At 41.8% G+C, this 17,096-nt stretch overlaps 1 protein-coding gene across 1 annotated transcript; it reads right to left on the reverse strand.

Moving 5' to 3' along the window:
- Positions 1 to 7,268: 7,268 nt before the first annotated feature.
- WDR53 (WD repeat domain 53) lies at positions 7,269 to 13,506 on the reverse strand. Its single transcript, XM_080695527.1, has 2 exons — positions 13,018 to 13,506; positions 7,269 to 7,929 (listed from the first exon to the last, which is right to left on the reverse strand). Exons 1-2 carry the CDS (start codon positions 13,495 to 13,497, stop codon positions 7,327 to 7,329), a joined length of 1,083 nt encoding a protein of 360 aa, XP_080551653.1. The 5' UTR covers positions 13,498 to 13,506; the 3' UTR covers positions 7,269 to 7,326.
- Positions 13,507 to 17,096: the final 3,590 nt, after the last annotated feature.

The following is a 17,096-nucleotide window of genomic DNA, read 5'->3' on the forward strand; positions in this document are numbered from 1 at the left end:
TTTTTTTTTTTTTTTTTGGTACTGGAATGGAACCCTTCTACCTCCAGGCTACACTCCCAGACCTATTTTACATTTTTTATTTGGAAAAAGGGTCTCTTAAGGCAGTGAGACTGGCTTCAAATCTGCGCAATCCTCCTGTCTCTACCTCTCAAGCACGGGGATTTCAAGCATGCGCCACCATGCCAGGCCTCTAGGATGGATGGATAGATAGACAGACAGACAGATAGATAGTAGGTATGGGAGTGTTTTTTGGAGACAGAATACCCCTGGGTTCAATTCTCAGCATCCAAAAAGGAGAAAAAAAAAAAAACACAAAATTGGATGTGGTGGCACATGCCTATAATCCCAGCAACTGGGGAAGCTGTGGCAGAAGGATTGGAAGTTTGAGGCAAGCCTGGGAAACTTGTGAAACCCTGTCTCATAGAATAAAAAGGGCTGTATGTGTAACTCAGTGGTAGAGCACCCCTGGTTTTAATCCTCAGTACTGAAAAGATAACGATTTTTTTTTTTCAGTACTGGGGATGGAACCCAGAGGCATTGCACCTCCAAGCTACACCCCCAGCCTGATTTTTTATTCTTTATGTTTGAAACAGGATCTCACTGAGTTGTGAAGGGCCCTGCTAATTAGCTGAGGCTGCCCGCGAGGTCTCTGCCTCCCAAATGCTGGGATTACAAGCATGAGCCACCACGCCCGGCAGATTTTTCTTATGTTTTGCTGTAAAGAAAAGGATACTAAGTTTATCATGGTATTCTAAAAGTCCCTATCAGAACCAGACTTTTCAGTTCGTACATAGTATATTCTCAGAGTACTGAGTCCTTACCAGGATTGGACTGTTATTCTGTCTCATACTGCCATCTACCAGTAGTCAGACAGCACTGCGACCAGGAAGCAGCGGATTTGGAATGAACAACACTGGCTCATTCTTTCTGCAAATTAGCCATTGCTTGAGCACCCTAGCCTCCGATAACCAGATGTATTTCTGTTTCTAGACATTCATGGAAACCAAATTATATTTTCAGGGTCCTCAAGAACAAGCCAGGTGTGGTGGCACATGCCTGTAATCCCAGCAATTTGGGAGGCTGAGGAAGGAAATTGATTGTAAACTTAAGCCTGCCTAGGTAATTTATCATGACCCTGTCTCAAATTAAAAGGGGGGGTGGAGATTGGGGATATAGCTCAGTGGTATAGCATCCCTTGGTTCAATCCTAAGTACAGGAGAGAAAAAAAGGCTATTAGTATTGGAAAACTCTTGTTTTCAAACTAATTCTTGGGGATGGGGGAAATACTGGGGATTGAACCCAGGGCGTTTTACCTCTGAGCTATACTCCCAGTCCTTTTTATTTCTGGAAAGAGCATCATTAAATTGTTGAGTTGGGCCTCGAACTTGCAATCTTCTTGTCTCAGCCTCCTAAGTACTGAGATTACAGAAGTGTGCCACTACAGCTGACTCTGACAAAACTAATTCTAAATAATTCTAAATAAGAGATAGAAGGGGTAAGAATTATAACTTAGTGGAGAGGGTGTGCTTAGCATCCCCCAGGTTCAGTCCTTAGTACTGCTACAAATAAAAACAGGGAGAAGCCAGGCGAGGTGGTGTTCACCTGTAATCCCAGTATTTGGGAGGCTGAGACAGGAGGATCACAGGTTCATGGATAGAAGCAGTAATTTAGTGATACGCTCAGCAAGCTAGGAAGACCCTATTTCAAAACAAAAAAATAAGAAAAGTCTGGGGGTGTAAATTGGATGATGCCTCTGGTTCAATCCTCAAAACCCACCTCCCAACACACTTCAGAAAGAGCAGTGACATCAATTAGAAAATTAGAGAACTCTTTTTAAAAAGGAGTAAGTCACAGTGGGCATGGTGGTGCACGCTTGTAATCCCCGCGCTTGGGAGGCGGAGACAGGAGGATTGCGCAGGTTCGAAGCCAGCCTCTCTGGCTTAAGGGACCCTAATTCCAGATAAAAAATATAAAAATAGGTCTGGGAGTGTAGCTCGGAGGTAGGAGGGTTTCCAGGAACCCCAGTAACACACACACACACACACACACACACACACACACACACACACACAAAAGAGTAAGGTTCAAGGCTAGCCTCAACAACTTTTAGTGAGATCCTATTTCAAGATAAAAATAAGTCAAGTGCAGTGGTACACACTTGTAATCCCAGTACTTTGGGAGGCTGAGACAGGAGGATTGTAGGTTTGAAGACAGCCTCAGCAAGTAGCAAGACTCTCAGCAATCTAGCAAGACTGTGTGTGTATGTGTGTGTGTGTGTGTGTGTGTGTGTGTGTGTGCGCATGCGCGCACGCATGTGTGTTTTGCTATACTGGGAATGGATCACAGGGGCATTCTATCTCTGAGCTATACTCCCCCCCTATTTTTTTATCCTTTTTAAATTTTTATTCTTCTTATTATTTTTGCGGGTCTAGGGATGGAATCTAAGGCATTTGATCTCCGAGCTACATCCCTTGCCCTGTTTTTTTTTTTTTTTTTTTTTTGTGGTACTGGGGATGGAACCCTTCTACCTCCAGGCTATACTCCCAGACCTATTTTTTATATTTGATTTGGAAACAGGGTCTCTTAAAACCAGTGAGGCTGGCTTCGAACCTGTGCGATCCTCCTGTCTCCACCTCCCAAGCTCAGGGATTTCAAGAGTGCACCACCACGCCCGGCTCCCCTGCCCTGTTTTTTATTCTTTATTTTGAAACAGGGTCTCACTAAGTTGCAGAGGGCCTAAGTAGCTGAGGCTGTCTGCGAACCATAATCCTCTGGTCTCAGCCTCCCAAATGCTGGGATTACAAGCGTGCACTACCACGCACAACTCTTTATCCTTTATTTTGAAACAGGGTCTCACTGAATTGTGGAGGGCCTCAGTAAGTAGTAGCTGAGGCTGACCGCAAACTGCGATCTTCTTGTCTCAGCCTTCAGAATGCTGGGACTACAAGTGTATGCCACCACGTCCAGCTTGTTTTTTTTTTTAATGGGGTTAGGAATGTAGTTCAGAGAATACCCCTGGGTTCAATCTGCAGTACAGGGATGGGGGTGGGGAGGAATAAGTTTCAGAGTAAGCGATTTAAGGGAGACATGGAGAAAAAAAACTTAAGCGTTGCCAGGCATGGTGGCGCACGCTTGTAATCCCCGCTCTTGGGAGGCTGAGACAGGAGGATCGCACGGGTTCGAAGCCAGCCTCAGCTACTTAGTGAGGCTCTCAGCAACTTAGTGAGACCCTGTTTCCAAATAAAATAGAAAAAGGTCTGGGAGTATAGCCCGGAGATAGGAAGCCCCTGGGTTCCACCCCCACTGCCACCAAAAAAAACCAAAAAACAAAAAACAAAAAAAAACCTTAAGTGTCTGCCCAGTCTCCCTAATGTTCTACTGGCAATAAACTCCAGGCCACCCCTGCAATCCAGAAACTATGTGCCACTTTGGAGAGGTGGTAATGATACCAGAATGGCTAGTTGGGGCCAGTCAGGGCAGATTAGGTGGGTCTAAGTAGTCAAACCTGCTCACCCTCCGAGTCCCTACCTGGATTTATGGTACCTGGCTCCACCCAGTCACTGAGGCCAGAAAACTGGGCTTTATTCTAAACTCCAATATCTCCTACTGATAGAATGTGAATAGTGTTCCTGGCTACTTTAGAATTTACACTAGAAGTCCTCTAAGCAAGCCAGTTTGAGTATTGACAGTGAGGTTCTAATTCTAGTACTGTGTGGGCAAGTCTCTTGGCTATTTTTAGCCTTGGTTTGCTTACTTGAAAGCTTAGGGGCTTCATCTTGTCCTTTGGTGGGGTTTCTCTGCAATTCTATCCCTCTATCTGTAAGCAGGATGTAGTAGGCCGTGCTCCGACCATACCAGGAGCTGAAGGCACACTAAGAGCTGTAGGAATAAGCACATGTGCTGGAACTGAATCATAAAACAGAGTTGATGGCAAATTTCTTCCTTCTTGAAAGTATCATGATTCCTTTTATAGGTCTTCTTTGGAAAGAGGAATTACACTGGGTGTGGGGGCATACTTTTGTAATCCCAGTACTTGGGGGGCTAAGACAGGAGAATGCAGGTTTGAAGCCAGCCTCAGCTACTTAGTGAGGCTCTCAGCAATTTAGCAAGACCCTGTTTACAAATAAAAAGTAAAATAGGTCTGGGGGTATAATCTGAAAGTAGAAGGCCCCTGGGTTCCATCCCCAGTCCAAATTTTTTTTTTTTTTTTTTTTTTTTGCGGGTCTGGGGATGGAACCTAGAGGCATTCTACTTCTGAGCTACAGCCCCTGCCCTATTTTTTATTCTTTATTTTGAAACCAGGTCTCACTGAGTTGCAGAGGGCCTCACTAAGTAGTAGCTGAGGCTATCCGCGAACTGCGATCCTCCAGTCTCAGCCTCCTGAATGCTGGGATTACAAGCGTGCGCCACCACGCCTGGCTCAAAAAAAATTTTTTTAACAAATATTTTTTTTGGTTCTGGGGTCCAAACCAAGGGAGTTATACCTCTGAGCTACACTCCCTTTTACTGTTTTTGGAAACAGCATCTCTCTAGGATTAGAACTTTGTTGTCAATATTCACTTAATTGGTAAGGACTCGTTTAGTTGCAAGGTAAAAATACAGCTCAAGCCGGGGGCGCACACTTGTAATCCCAGCATTTGGGAGGCTGAGGCCAGAGGATCGCGGTTCGCGGACAGCCTCAGCTACTTAGTAAAGCCCTCTGCAACTCAGTGAGACCCTGTTTCAAAATAAAGAATAAAAAATTGAGCCGGGTGTGGTGGCACACGCTTGTAATCCCCGCGCTTGGGAGGCAGAGACAGGAGGATCGCGCTGGTTCGGAGCCAGCCTTGCTGGCTTAAGAGACCCTGTTTCCACATAAAGTTAAAAAATGGGTCTGGGAGTGTAGCCCGGAGGTAGAAGGGCTTCCTGGAACCCCAGTACCATCCAAAAAAAAAAAAAAGAATCAAAAATTGGCCAAGGGTGTAGCTCGGAGGTCAAATGCCTTTGGGTTCCACCCCAAAACCCCCTCCCCCAAAAAATCCAGCTCAAACTAGTTTATCAAAAAGACCAAAAGGCTCCAGGAAATGAAAGTCTGGAAATGGCTGCTTTCCATCTCAAAATTGCTGAGGCTTTTCTTGCCGCCTCCAGGAAAGACTGCACAAGGCAGGGCACTTGCAAACTCACATCCTATCAGCTTAGGTATCCCAGCAGTGCAAACCTCACTGTTCTCGGGATCTTGATTATGGGTTTTAATAAACTGCTTTTAAAAAATTCCCTTAAAGACAACTTTATTTACTTATTTACTTAATTTATGGTGCTGGGATGGAACCCAGAGCCGCATGCATGTTAGGAAAGCACTCTACCACTGAACTAGACCCCTCAGCTTCATGAAGACAATTTTAACTTGGTTTCTAACACATGTAATAAGAATCCTAAAATTGAGCTTATTAAAAAAAGGTTTCCACAAATAAATAGAATGGTGACAGTTATTCTCTTTAAAACTTTTAAGTGTAGGCAGGCAGTAGGAGCAAAAGCTAAATCTAAAAAGATAGTAATCCAGGTCATGATAAAAAGGAAGTTATTTTTGACCTACTATGTTGGCTTCTCTTTTTTACCTTACATCTTGTGCTTAGTCAAAAATTCTTATTTATAGCTTCAATTTATTCTTTCCTTTGGTTCTGGGAATTGAACCCAGGGGCAGCCTACCTCTGAGCTACATCACAGTTCTATTTTCATTTAGAAACAAGGTCTTGCTATGTTGCTGACAGCCTCATTAAGTTGCTTAGGCTGGCCTTGAACCTGTGATCCTTCTGTCTCAGTCTTCCAAATACTGGGATTATAGAAGTGTACCACCATGCCTGGCTCAATTTATTCTTGTTCCCACCAGCATCCTGGCCCAAACTGCTGCACAATATTCTAGAGTGAGTTGACCCTGTTACTCTTTTCTTAGAAACATAGCAACAGGTTGGTAGAGCCTCTAGGCCTTACCAAGAAAAAGGGAGAACAGATTTCCTCTTAAAACTTGGTGAGGAGCCTGGAGTGGTGGTACACACCTGTAATCTCAGTACTTGGGAGGCTTAGACAGGAGGACCACAGGTTTGAGATCAGCCTTAGCAACATATAGCAAAGCCCTCAGCAACTTATAAGACCCTGTTTCAAAAATAAAAAAGAAAGTCAGGTGTGGTGGCACACACCTATAACCTCAGTATTTGGGAGGCTGAGCTAGGAGGATCACAGGTTCAAGGACAGCCTCAGCAAGTAGTAAGACTCTCATCAACCTAGCAAGACTCTGTTTCCAAATAAGAAATAATAAAATTGGGCTGGGAGTGTAGTTTGAAGGTAGAATGCCTCAGGGTTCAATTCCCGGGACCACAAACAAATAAATAAATAAATTAATTAATTAATAAATAAATTAATTTTAAAAATAGGGCTGTGATATAGTTAGGAGGTTGAATGTCTGTAGGTTCAATCCCCAGTACCAAAAAGAGAGAGAGCTGGGCATGGTGGTACACACTTGTAATCTCAGCATTTGGGAGGCGGAGACAGAAGGATCACAGTTTGTGGACAGCCTCAGCTACTTAGTGAGGCCCTTTGCAACTCAGTGAGACCATTTCAAAATAGAGAATAAAGAATGCCTTTGGGCTCCATCCCCAGTACTGAAGAAAAAAAAAAACACACAAAAAACAAACAAAAAAAAAACACCTGGGCATGGTGGCGCATGTTTGTAATCCCAGTATTTGGGAGGCTGAAACAGGAGGATCCAGGGTCGTGGCCAGCCTCATCTATCTAGTGAGGCACTCTGCAACTTAGTGAGACCCTGTTTCAAAATAAAGATTAAAAAAAAAAAAAAGGGATATAGTTTGGAAGGTAGAATGCCCCTGGGTTCAATCTCCAGTACCACAAACACACAATAAATCTGATAACTAATGTGGTAACCACATTTGGATCAGGATATGGACTTCTCTAAGGCAGAAGGCTTGACAAGTCAACCAAGGTTCTTTCCAGGTAACTGATTATGCCTGAAAATCTCCTGGGTTTTCAAGTTACTTAACATCTCCGAGTCTTGATTCCTATACCAATACAATGGGGGGAAGGGGAATCACCTACTTCACTGATCTGGAATATGAAATATATGTAGAATGGCCAGTACATAGTTAATATTCAATATTAGTTCTCTTTCTCCAAATTTTAGTATATCATTAATCATATAAAGTTTTATTCAACCATCTTTTTCTGTTCACATGTCTTAAAATTTATACAGTGAAATGGTATGATTCTTTATATGATAGTTTAAATGCAGCAGAATTTTTTTTAATCTGAAGTCTTGCTACAGTTCTTCAAATGTTTTTATTGGATTTGAAATTCATTTAAGGGGTATACAGATATACAACTAGTTTGGTCAGCTACCAATATATTTTGGTGTCCCTTTATTTTTGTACTCAAAAGCCAGTTCACTTTTTCTCCATGTTCAATATTTAGCTTGGGTGAAATTTTTCCATTTTCTTCCTCCTCTGTTCCTGAGGCATTAGTGTTGCTCCTCTGCTTGTAAGTTGCTCTGTTAGCCTTCTTTCTGTGGGTATGTTTTGTGGGACTCTTCTGTTTCTTCTCAATTTCACTGTTCACATCCCACACCATTATCTTCCCATCATTCCCTCCAGTAAGCAGGAAATAAGATTCTGGCAGAAAGGAGACATGGGATACCCCCAAACTGTGGCCCTTAAATCCTAGTTCTTGCTCACACTTGACTCCTGTCACCCTAAAAACTCGAACCTTCCCATCTTCTGCACCACAACTAAAAATATTGCCACACGATGCCACAGAAACAGAGTGGGCTAGAGCAGGGTTTAAGAGCTGACCAGGAGAGTGTGGGCCTTCCATTTCTTCTATGTCATCCTCCTGTAAATTTGTAATCCAAAGTGGCCGGGCCTTCTGAAGATTCCACAGCATCACCTTTAAGTAGGATGAAATTACAGTCATACAGAGTTCTAGCCATTTTGCTCAACAGTGCTTATTCAGTTTCTAAGAAAATTATCAAAGTAGTCTGAGAACGATCAGTTGGATACATTCTCAGCAGTATTTTAAAAACAAAGCTGTGTGCGATGGCAAACACTTGTAATCCCAGTGCTTGTGAGGCTGAGACAGGAGGATCGCAGGTTCGAAGTCAGCCTCAGCAACTTAGTGAGGCTCTCAGCAACTTAGAGAGATCCTGTTTCCAAATAAAAAATAAAATAGGGCTGGGGGTATAGCCTGGAGGTAGACTGCCCCTGGGCTGAAGCCTCAGTACTGCAAAAACAAAAAACAAAAACAAAAAAACAGACCCCACTACAATCTACTAGTGGAGTGCTACCTAAAACTGGATTAAAACTAGAACACAAATGGGAAGGTAGAGTTTATAAAACAAGATCCTAAATAAATGATGATGAAAAGATCCCATTAAAGTATAATTTTTTTTTTTTTGGGTGGTACTGGGGTTCCTGGAAGCCCTTCTACCTCCGGGCTACACTCCCAGACCTATTTTATATAGTTTTTTATTTGCGCGATCCTCCTGTCTCCACCTCCCAAGCGCGGAGATTACAAGTGTGCACCACCACACCCGGCCCTGTTTTTTTTACATTTATTCTTATTAATTAATTAGTTAATAAATAAATAAATAAATAAATTTATTTATTTATTTATGGTGGTACTGGGGTTCCTGGAAACCCTTCTACCTCCAGGCTACACTCCCAGACCTATTTTATACTTTTTTATTTGGAAACAGGGTCTCTAAAACCAGCACAGCTGGATTCAAACCTGCGCGATCCTCCTGTCTCCCCCTCTCAAGCACGGGGATTACAAGTGTGTGCCACCACGCCCGGCTAATTTATTCTTTATTTTGAAACAGGGTCTCACTAAGTTGCAGAGGGCTTTACTAAATAGCTGAGGCTATCTGCGAACTGTGATCCTCTGGTCTCAGCCTCCCAAATGCTGGGATTACAAGAGTGCGCCACCATGCCTGGCATAAAGTATAATTGTTAAGCAAGCAGCTTCCAGTCACGCAGAACATGGTGATAGGGATCTGTAGTCCCAGTTCCTCAGGAAGCTGAGGCAGGAGGATCACCAGAACATAGGAGTTGAAGGCCAGCCTGGGAAACATAGTGAGACCCTGTTTCAAAACAAACAAAACATCAAACAACAACAAAACCCCAACTAAAAATATAAAATCTATTAATTTTAATCTACATAGGTTACAAGTAGAAAGGCCTACCAACTAAGTAAACTAAATCTGGAATATCATAGAAATAATTTCTGACTGGAATGGCTCTTTTTTTCCTTTCACATTGCCCAAATTACTCACCCTTATGGCTTAAGCTCAAGTCCTTGTCCCTTCAAGGTGGCCTTCCTAACTATCCCAGCCTACTTCTCTACATCATACACAGTTCCTAATCTTTGTTTTTATGGTACTGGAGATTGAATCTAGGGCCTTGCACATGTTAGGCAAGCTCTCTAACACTAAGCTATACCACTGAGCTCTTTTTATTTTGAGACATGGTCTAAGTTGCCCAGGCTGGCCTCAAACTTGTGATCTTCATGTCTCCCAAGTAGCTAGAATTACTATTAGTAATTACTATTAGTATTACTAATTACTATTAGTAATGGTATAGAATTACTATTACTATACCATGCATGGCATTCCTAATCTATCAATTGACATATACTGCTGGCTGGGCAGATAAACCTGAGATTTAATTCATCTTTGCTAATGTCTAGCCTGGAAAAGAGCAGAAATCCCTAAAGTATTTTCTGATTAATCTAACATCTTGATGTTAAATTTGGCTTAATATTATTATTCCCTATCATGATTTTGGATCTACTAGTTGATTTAAATGAAATAGTAATTAAAACTTGCTTAAAACAAAATAAGCTTTATTAATGGATTTTATACTATAATATACTGATTCATTCTTTTTCCATGCCAAAAGAACCGGTAAGAAAAACATCAGGACTTTCAAAAACAAGAGATAACTTTTTGAGTGTTGGGATATTAGGGGTTGAACCCAGGGGCATTCTATCTCTGTGATACATCCCAGCCCTATTTTATTTTGAAACAGGGTCACAGTTGCTGACAGCCTTGATAAGTTGCTCAGCCTCCCAGGTACTGAGATTAGTGCCACCACTTCCAGCCAGATAGCTTTTTATAACGCACCTTTTTTAATGGATATCAGGATAAGCTTGAACTTGATTAGATAGCAAAATGCACAGATACCAACTGACAAGATTATCCCCACTGTTGCTATTAAAAAATCTGAACACAAGGAAAACTGACATTACAGAATCTGTTAGCTTAACTGTACTGGCAGGTACCCCAGTTCTTTCTCATACAGCTCCTTGAATGCCAGGATTATATTTTCTGTCCTCCTATGGCAGTAAAACAAACTGCACCCAACATGTCTTTAGCAGCTGAAACATTTTTGTATTTGACTTAAATTATCTAAATGTGTTGAGTCATCCCAGATTCTACCAATTTGAGAGTTACTTCCAAGTATCAAGGATTCCAGATTGCTCCTGTGTGGATATCGCCCCTTTATGCGGCTGCTGTTTTTTTCTCTTTCTCAGTGCTGGGGATCAAACCCAAGGCCTTGCACATGCTAGGCAAGCACTATTACCACCACTTTTTATGTTTCTTTATTGTTCCTAACTGCCAAAGCCTCCAAGGTGTTTCACACTAAATTTCTCAATCAGCTCAATCAGTAGCTGACATACTATGTAGGAGAGCTAGAAGTTGAGGAAAAGAATAAAAGGGTTTGAGGCTTGTGTGTTCTGAAAAAGAAAGAAAGAAAGAAAGAAAGAAAGAAAGAAAGAAAGAAAGAAAGAAAGAAAGAAAGAAAAGTCAAAGGGAGAGAAAGCAGACACTAGCAAATGTTCAGAAATGACTGCAAAGTCGGGCATGGTGGCGCACGCTTGCAATTCCAGTACTTGGGAGGCTGAGACAGGAGGATTGCAGGTTTGCAGACAGCCTCAGCAATTTGTGAGGCCCTCCGCAACTTAGTTGTGAGACCCTGTTTCAAAATAAAGGAGCCGGGCATGGTGGCGCATGCTTGTTATCCCAACATTTAAGAGGCTGAGATAGGAGGATTGTGGTTCATAGCCAGCCTCAGCTACTTAATGAGGCCCTTTGCAACTCAGTGAGACCCAGTTTCAAAATAAAGAATAAAAAATAGGGCTGGGGGTGTAGCTCAGAGGTAGAATGCTCCTGGGTTCAACCCCCAGTTCTGAAAAAAAAAAAAAAAAAAGTGAACGCGAACATCAAAATAGCCCTGCTCAGGCTGGACATGGTGTCAAACACCTGTAATTCTATCTTGAGAGGGTGAGACAGGAGGACCACAGGTTCGAGGCTAGACTCAGCAACTCAGTGAAATCCTATTAAAAAAAAAAAAAAATCCCGGCATAGCAGTGTATGCCTGTAACTCCAGTTTCTGGGAAGCTGAGACAGGAGGATACCAGATTTTTTTCCCCCCTCAATACTAGGGATTGAACCCAGGGGAATTCTACCTCTAAGCTACACCCCCAGCCCTATTTTTATTCTTTTATTTTGAACAGGTTCTCACCAAGTTGCAGAGGGCAACTTAAGTAGCTGAGGCTGTCCACAAACCCATGATCCTCTTGTCTCAGCTTCCCAAGTGCTGGGATTACAAGTATGCACTGCCATCCCTGATTTGAAAACTCTACCTCTGGGCTATACCCCCAGCTCTGTTTTATTTATTATTTGGAAACAGGGTTTCACTAAATCAATGAGAGCCTCACTAAGCTGTTGAGGCTGTCCTCGAACCTGTGATTCTCCTGTCTCAGCCTCCAAGTACTAAAATTACAGACATGTGCCACCATGCTTGACCCTAACTTCTGCTATTTATTTTTATCTTTTTGTGGTACTGGGGATTGAATCCAGGGTCATTCTACCTCCAAACTTGGCAGTAGGAGACATTCTATACTCCCCACCCTATTTTTTTATTTTGAAATAGGGTCTCACTAGGTTGATCACTTGCTGAGGCTGTCCTCAAACCTGCGATCCTCCAGTCTCAGCCTCCCAAGTACTGAAATTACAGGTGTGCACCACCATGTACAGCTTTAACTTCTGTTATTTAAACCAGCACATTTCATTTTATCCCTCAAGAAAAGTATTAAATATCTCTAGCTCCCCCATAATTATGGAGTTTCTAAATATGTCTACTTATTCTGGTGGTCTTCCTTTGAATTCAAATCAAATTCTGGATTCAAATTAAAATTTGTGACGTTGCTCTCAAAACCCAGCATTGTATGCGACACTCTGATCCTGGCCAACACACATTATTCCAATTAATGTACTCCAGAATTTTAAAGTAAAAACAGAGCCAAGCTGTCCAACTTTCCTTTTAAGTTACACAGAGTTTGCAGAGAGTAAGTGGATCAACTCTGCTCTCAGCATTCCCCTTTGTTTAGACAGGTTTAGAATCAAATAATTATTTATTTACTTATTTATTAATTTCCGTGTGTGTGGTACTGAGGATTGAACTCAGGCATTTTACCTCCGAGATACAACCCCAGTCCTATTATTGTGTTTTATTTTGAAACAGGGTCTCACTAAGTTGTGGAGGGCCTCAGGAGGTTGCTGAAGCTGGCCGAGAACCTGAGACCCTCCTGCTTCTGCCTTTCAAGTACTGGGATTATAAGTGTACACCAGCACACCTGGCTTACCAGAAGTGTGATAAAAGGTAGGGAAATGAAGACTACAGGATTAATGATTACTCTGTAAATAAAACCTACTAGGTTTTGTCAGGGAGTATTCAATGTAGAAGTTTATGGTTTATAAAAGGATAAGACATGTCAGTAGAGGATAGAATGCAATACTGATCAATAACTTGATTCTGAGGGCTGGTGATATAGCTCATTGGTAGTGTATATGCTTAGCATGTACAAGGCCCTGGGTTCACTTCCCAGCACTGCCACCCCAAAAGAAACCTCCAATTGATTCTGTTAGAAAATCCCATTCAGAAATTACCCAAGAACTCTTTGCAAAAGCATCACCTGCATATCCAGGCCACATGACACTAGGCTCTGAGGCCTCTGAGGTCGAAAAGCTACAGAGGAACAGATATTGGAATGTCTCTTCAGGGATCTGCTAACTTTCTTATTTTCCAAGTCTAGGATTTTGATTGCTCCGGAGTCATCAGCAGAAGCCAGTAGGTTTTCAGTTTCATTCAATGAGAGACAATTGATTTCTTCTTCATTCACATGAAAATGGTCCAGGCAACCTTTGAGGGACCTGACATCCAGTATGCTAATAGTTTCTCCATGTGAGGCATAGAGCTTGGTGGGGCAGGAGTGAGAAAATACGACACTGCTAACATCATCAGACCCCTGGAACCGAGTGCCTCCTAATGGAGTCCCATCTTCGCCCCAAGCCATGAGATCTCCACCCTCTGCTCCAGAAGCCACTAGCCCATCTTTACTTGCATTCAGGCAGAGAACAGGAGAAGAATGTCCACCAGTCCATTTCATTGTCATGATGGCCCATGAGACTCTGTGAAAGGGGGAAAAACTGTATCATGTTTTATACAAGAACTTGACAGTAGGAGACAAATGTAATAAGCAATACTTCATTTAAATTATTTTAAAAAGACATCTTAAACTCAATCACTCCAAAATAAAAAATTCACTAAGAGCCTAACTGAACACAGGGCTGTGATATACTAGCTAGCACATGCCTAAGAGGGTTTCCCTTGCCATCAGGGACCTGGGTAAGCTTGGTCCTCTAGTCTTTGACATGAGATTTGTGTAAGAATAAACACTAAACCTAGGATTTTTTTTTTTAAAGAGAAGACAGTACAATCATCAGATTACACCTTTCATGTGGATAATGTTCGAGAGTGCGAGCGCTGCAGCTAGATTCCCCAGGTTTGTACTAGCAGGCTGGCTGTGCAAGGCACTCGTTTTCCTTCTCCATAGAATGAATAAAATAACAACACCCATTTCATAGGATCGAGAGGATCAAATGATAATATCTGTAAAACACATATAATGGCACCTGGTACATAATGAGTGCCCAACAAATACTCTTAATATTACTTTTGTGTGTGTGTGTGGTGCTGGAGATGGAACCCAGGGCATTCTACCTCCAAGATACAACCCCAGCCCTATTTTTACTCTTTATTTTGAAACAGGGTCTCACTGAATTGTAAAGGGCTTCACTAAGTAACGGAGGCTGTCCATGAACCCCAATCCTCCTGTCTCAGCCTCCCAAATGCTGGGATTACAAGAGTGTACCACCATGCTCAGCTTTAATATTACTTTTTATTTTATTTATTATTATTATTATTATTATTATTATTATTATTATTACTATTATTAGGTGGTACTGGGGGTGGAACCCAGGGACTTTCTACCTCCGGGCTATGCTCCCAGACCTATTTTATATTTTATTTGGAAACAGGGTCTCACTAAGTTGCTTGAGAGCCTCACTCAGTAGCTGAGGCTGGCTTCGAACCTGTGTGATCCTCCTATCTCAGCCTCCCAAGCGCGGGGATTACAAGCGTGCGCCACCACACCTGGCTTAATACTACTTTTTAAATTAAGTAATTTTGTGGTACTGGGGATGAACCCAGGGGCATTCTACCTCTAAACTACACCCCCAGTTCTTATTTTATTTTTACTTTGAAACAGGCTCTTGCTAGGTTGATGAGAGTCTCACTACTTGCTGAGGCTGCAATCCTTCTGTCTCAACCTCCCAAGAACTAGAGATTACAGGTGTGCGCCACAATACCCAGGTCTACTGTTTAAAAATGTATACCATGAGCCGAGCATGGTGGCGCAGGCTTGTAATCCCCGCGCTTGGGAGGCGGAGACAGGAGGATCATGCTGGTTTGAAGCCAGCCTTGATGGCTTAAGAGACCCTGTTTCTAAATAAAAATATAAAATATGTCTGGGAATGAAGCCCGAAGGTAGAAGGGTTTCCAGGAACCCCAGTACCACCAAAAAAAAAAAAAAAAAAAAAAAAAAAAAAAGTATACCATGGGATATTACCACCAGAAACTGAGTCTCAGGGATGAGGTATAGCTCCCTGATAGAATGCTTACCTAACACATGCAAAGGCTTGGTGTGTGTGTGTGTGTGTGTGTGTGTGTGTGTGTGTGTGTGTGCGCGCGCGTGCGAGAGAGAGAGAGAGAGAGAGAGAGAGAGAGAGACAGACAGACAGACAGACAGACAGACAGACAGACAGTGGGAATTGAATTTAGGGGCATTCTACCTTCAAGCTGCATCTCCGTCCCTGTTTTGTTTTTTGACTGGAAACAGGGTCTCACTAGGTTATTGAAAGCTTCACTAATTTGCTAAGGCTGGTTTCAAACTCAATCCTTCTGTTTTAATCTCCCAAGTACTGGGATTACAGGCATTTGCCACCACACCCAGTTAATCCTAGGTTTAATCCCTAGAACAAAAAAAAAAAACCAAAAAACAAAGAAACAACTGGAATCAAGAGGCCGGGCATGGTGGCACACGCTTGTAATCCCCACGCTTGGGAGGCTGAGACAGGAGGATCGCACAGGTTCGAAGCCAGCCTCAGTTACTTAGTGAGGCTCTCAGCAACTTAGTGAGACCCTGTTTCCAAATAAAATATAAAAAATATGTCTGGGAGTAGAGCCCGGAGGTAGAAAGCCTCTGGGTTCCACCCCCAGTACCACACACACACAAAAAAAAGCCATCTTAGGGTGTATTCATTTCCAGTCACCTTCCATGCCAGTCTGGTATGGAGCTGTATTTCTATTTTCTGTATTTCTATCTTTCTAATAAACTTCTTTAAATCTTCAAAAAAAAAAAAAAAAGCTGGTATCAGAATGTTAAATAATCCATTCAAGGTTACTTGGCTCAGGATTTGCACAAGGATCTAATAAGGAATCTCAAATGTTTAAATAATGAAGATTTTTTTTCTCACAATTCCATTTTTTTTAACAGTACTGGGGATAGAACCCAGGGGCATTCTACCTCTAAGCTACACCCCCAGCCCTATTTTGTATTCTTTATTTTGAAATAGGGTCTCATTGAGTTGCAAGGGACCTCACTAAGTAGCCAAGGCTCTCCCTGAACCATGATCCTCCTGTCTCAGCCTCCTGAATGCTGGGATTACAAGCGTGCACCACCACGCCCAGTTTCACAATTCCATTTGACAATAATTTTGTTAGCATGCTTTGAAAGTACAGAAAATAAGCAAATGCTCTTAATAATTAATTACTGCTTTTAAATGTGCTCACATATTTTTAATCAGTATCTGTACTTTCCTAGTAGCATGAATGTGCAAAACTTAGATTCCTGCTCCTCTAAGAATCCCAGATATTTTGTCTATATATCCCAGATATATACACAAAATACTTCCCTATTTCACCTGCCTGTTGGTCAGGGCTCAAAAGGAAATCAGGGCAATTTATACAACTCTCATAGTCAGATAAAAGAAAACAAATCTGGACAAATTTAGTTTTTCATTTCACAAGCCAAGAGAGAATTTACCAAAAAAAAAAAAAAATCTCCGAGTTACTTTACTATTTTCAGATAAGATACTTGAATTTAGTCCAATGGTACAAAAATAAATTTTCTAATACTGTTTTGAAAAACCATGTAAAACAATCTGGCAATATGCCTCAAGTTTGCATTCTCAGTACAAAACTGCTTTTTCCCTCCCACTTTTACCTTCTCTCTGCTACAAAATCACTAATTAGATGGCAAAAAATTGCTGATCTATTAGTAATAAACAGAAACATGGTCATAGAATCAGATATAGCAATTTGCATAAAGATGACAAAATAGGGGAAAAGACAAAAGCATTTTTCAGCAGAAGGACTCAATCAGTATACAGAAGAAACTAATGAAATAGAGACTGGAGCAAATAACATTTAAAGGAGAGGTTTGGAGAGGAAACGACTCATAGAGAGGTAAAGACAGGGAACTCTGGTGGTTTGCTTTTGCTGACAAGCATTAAAATGGTAGTTAAATAATCTTCTGCCATAACAGAGATTCTTGCCAAAGGTTCCATAGAAGCCAAGAAAAAGGTACATATGATTTTGTTAATTTGGTGCTGGAGATTGAACCCAGGGCCCCATGAAGCTAAGGATACACTC

This window comes from Muscardinus avellanarius, assembly GCF_963383645.1.
Source record: "Muscardinus avellanarius genome assembly, chromosome: 5".
NCBI classification, from domain to species: Eukaryota; Metazoa; Chordata; class Mammalia; order Rodentia; family Gliridae; genus Muscardinus; species Muscardinus avellanarius.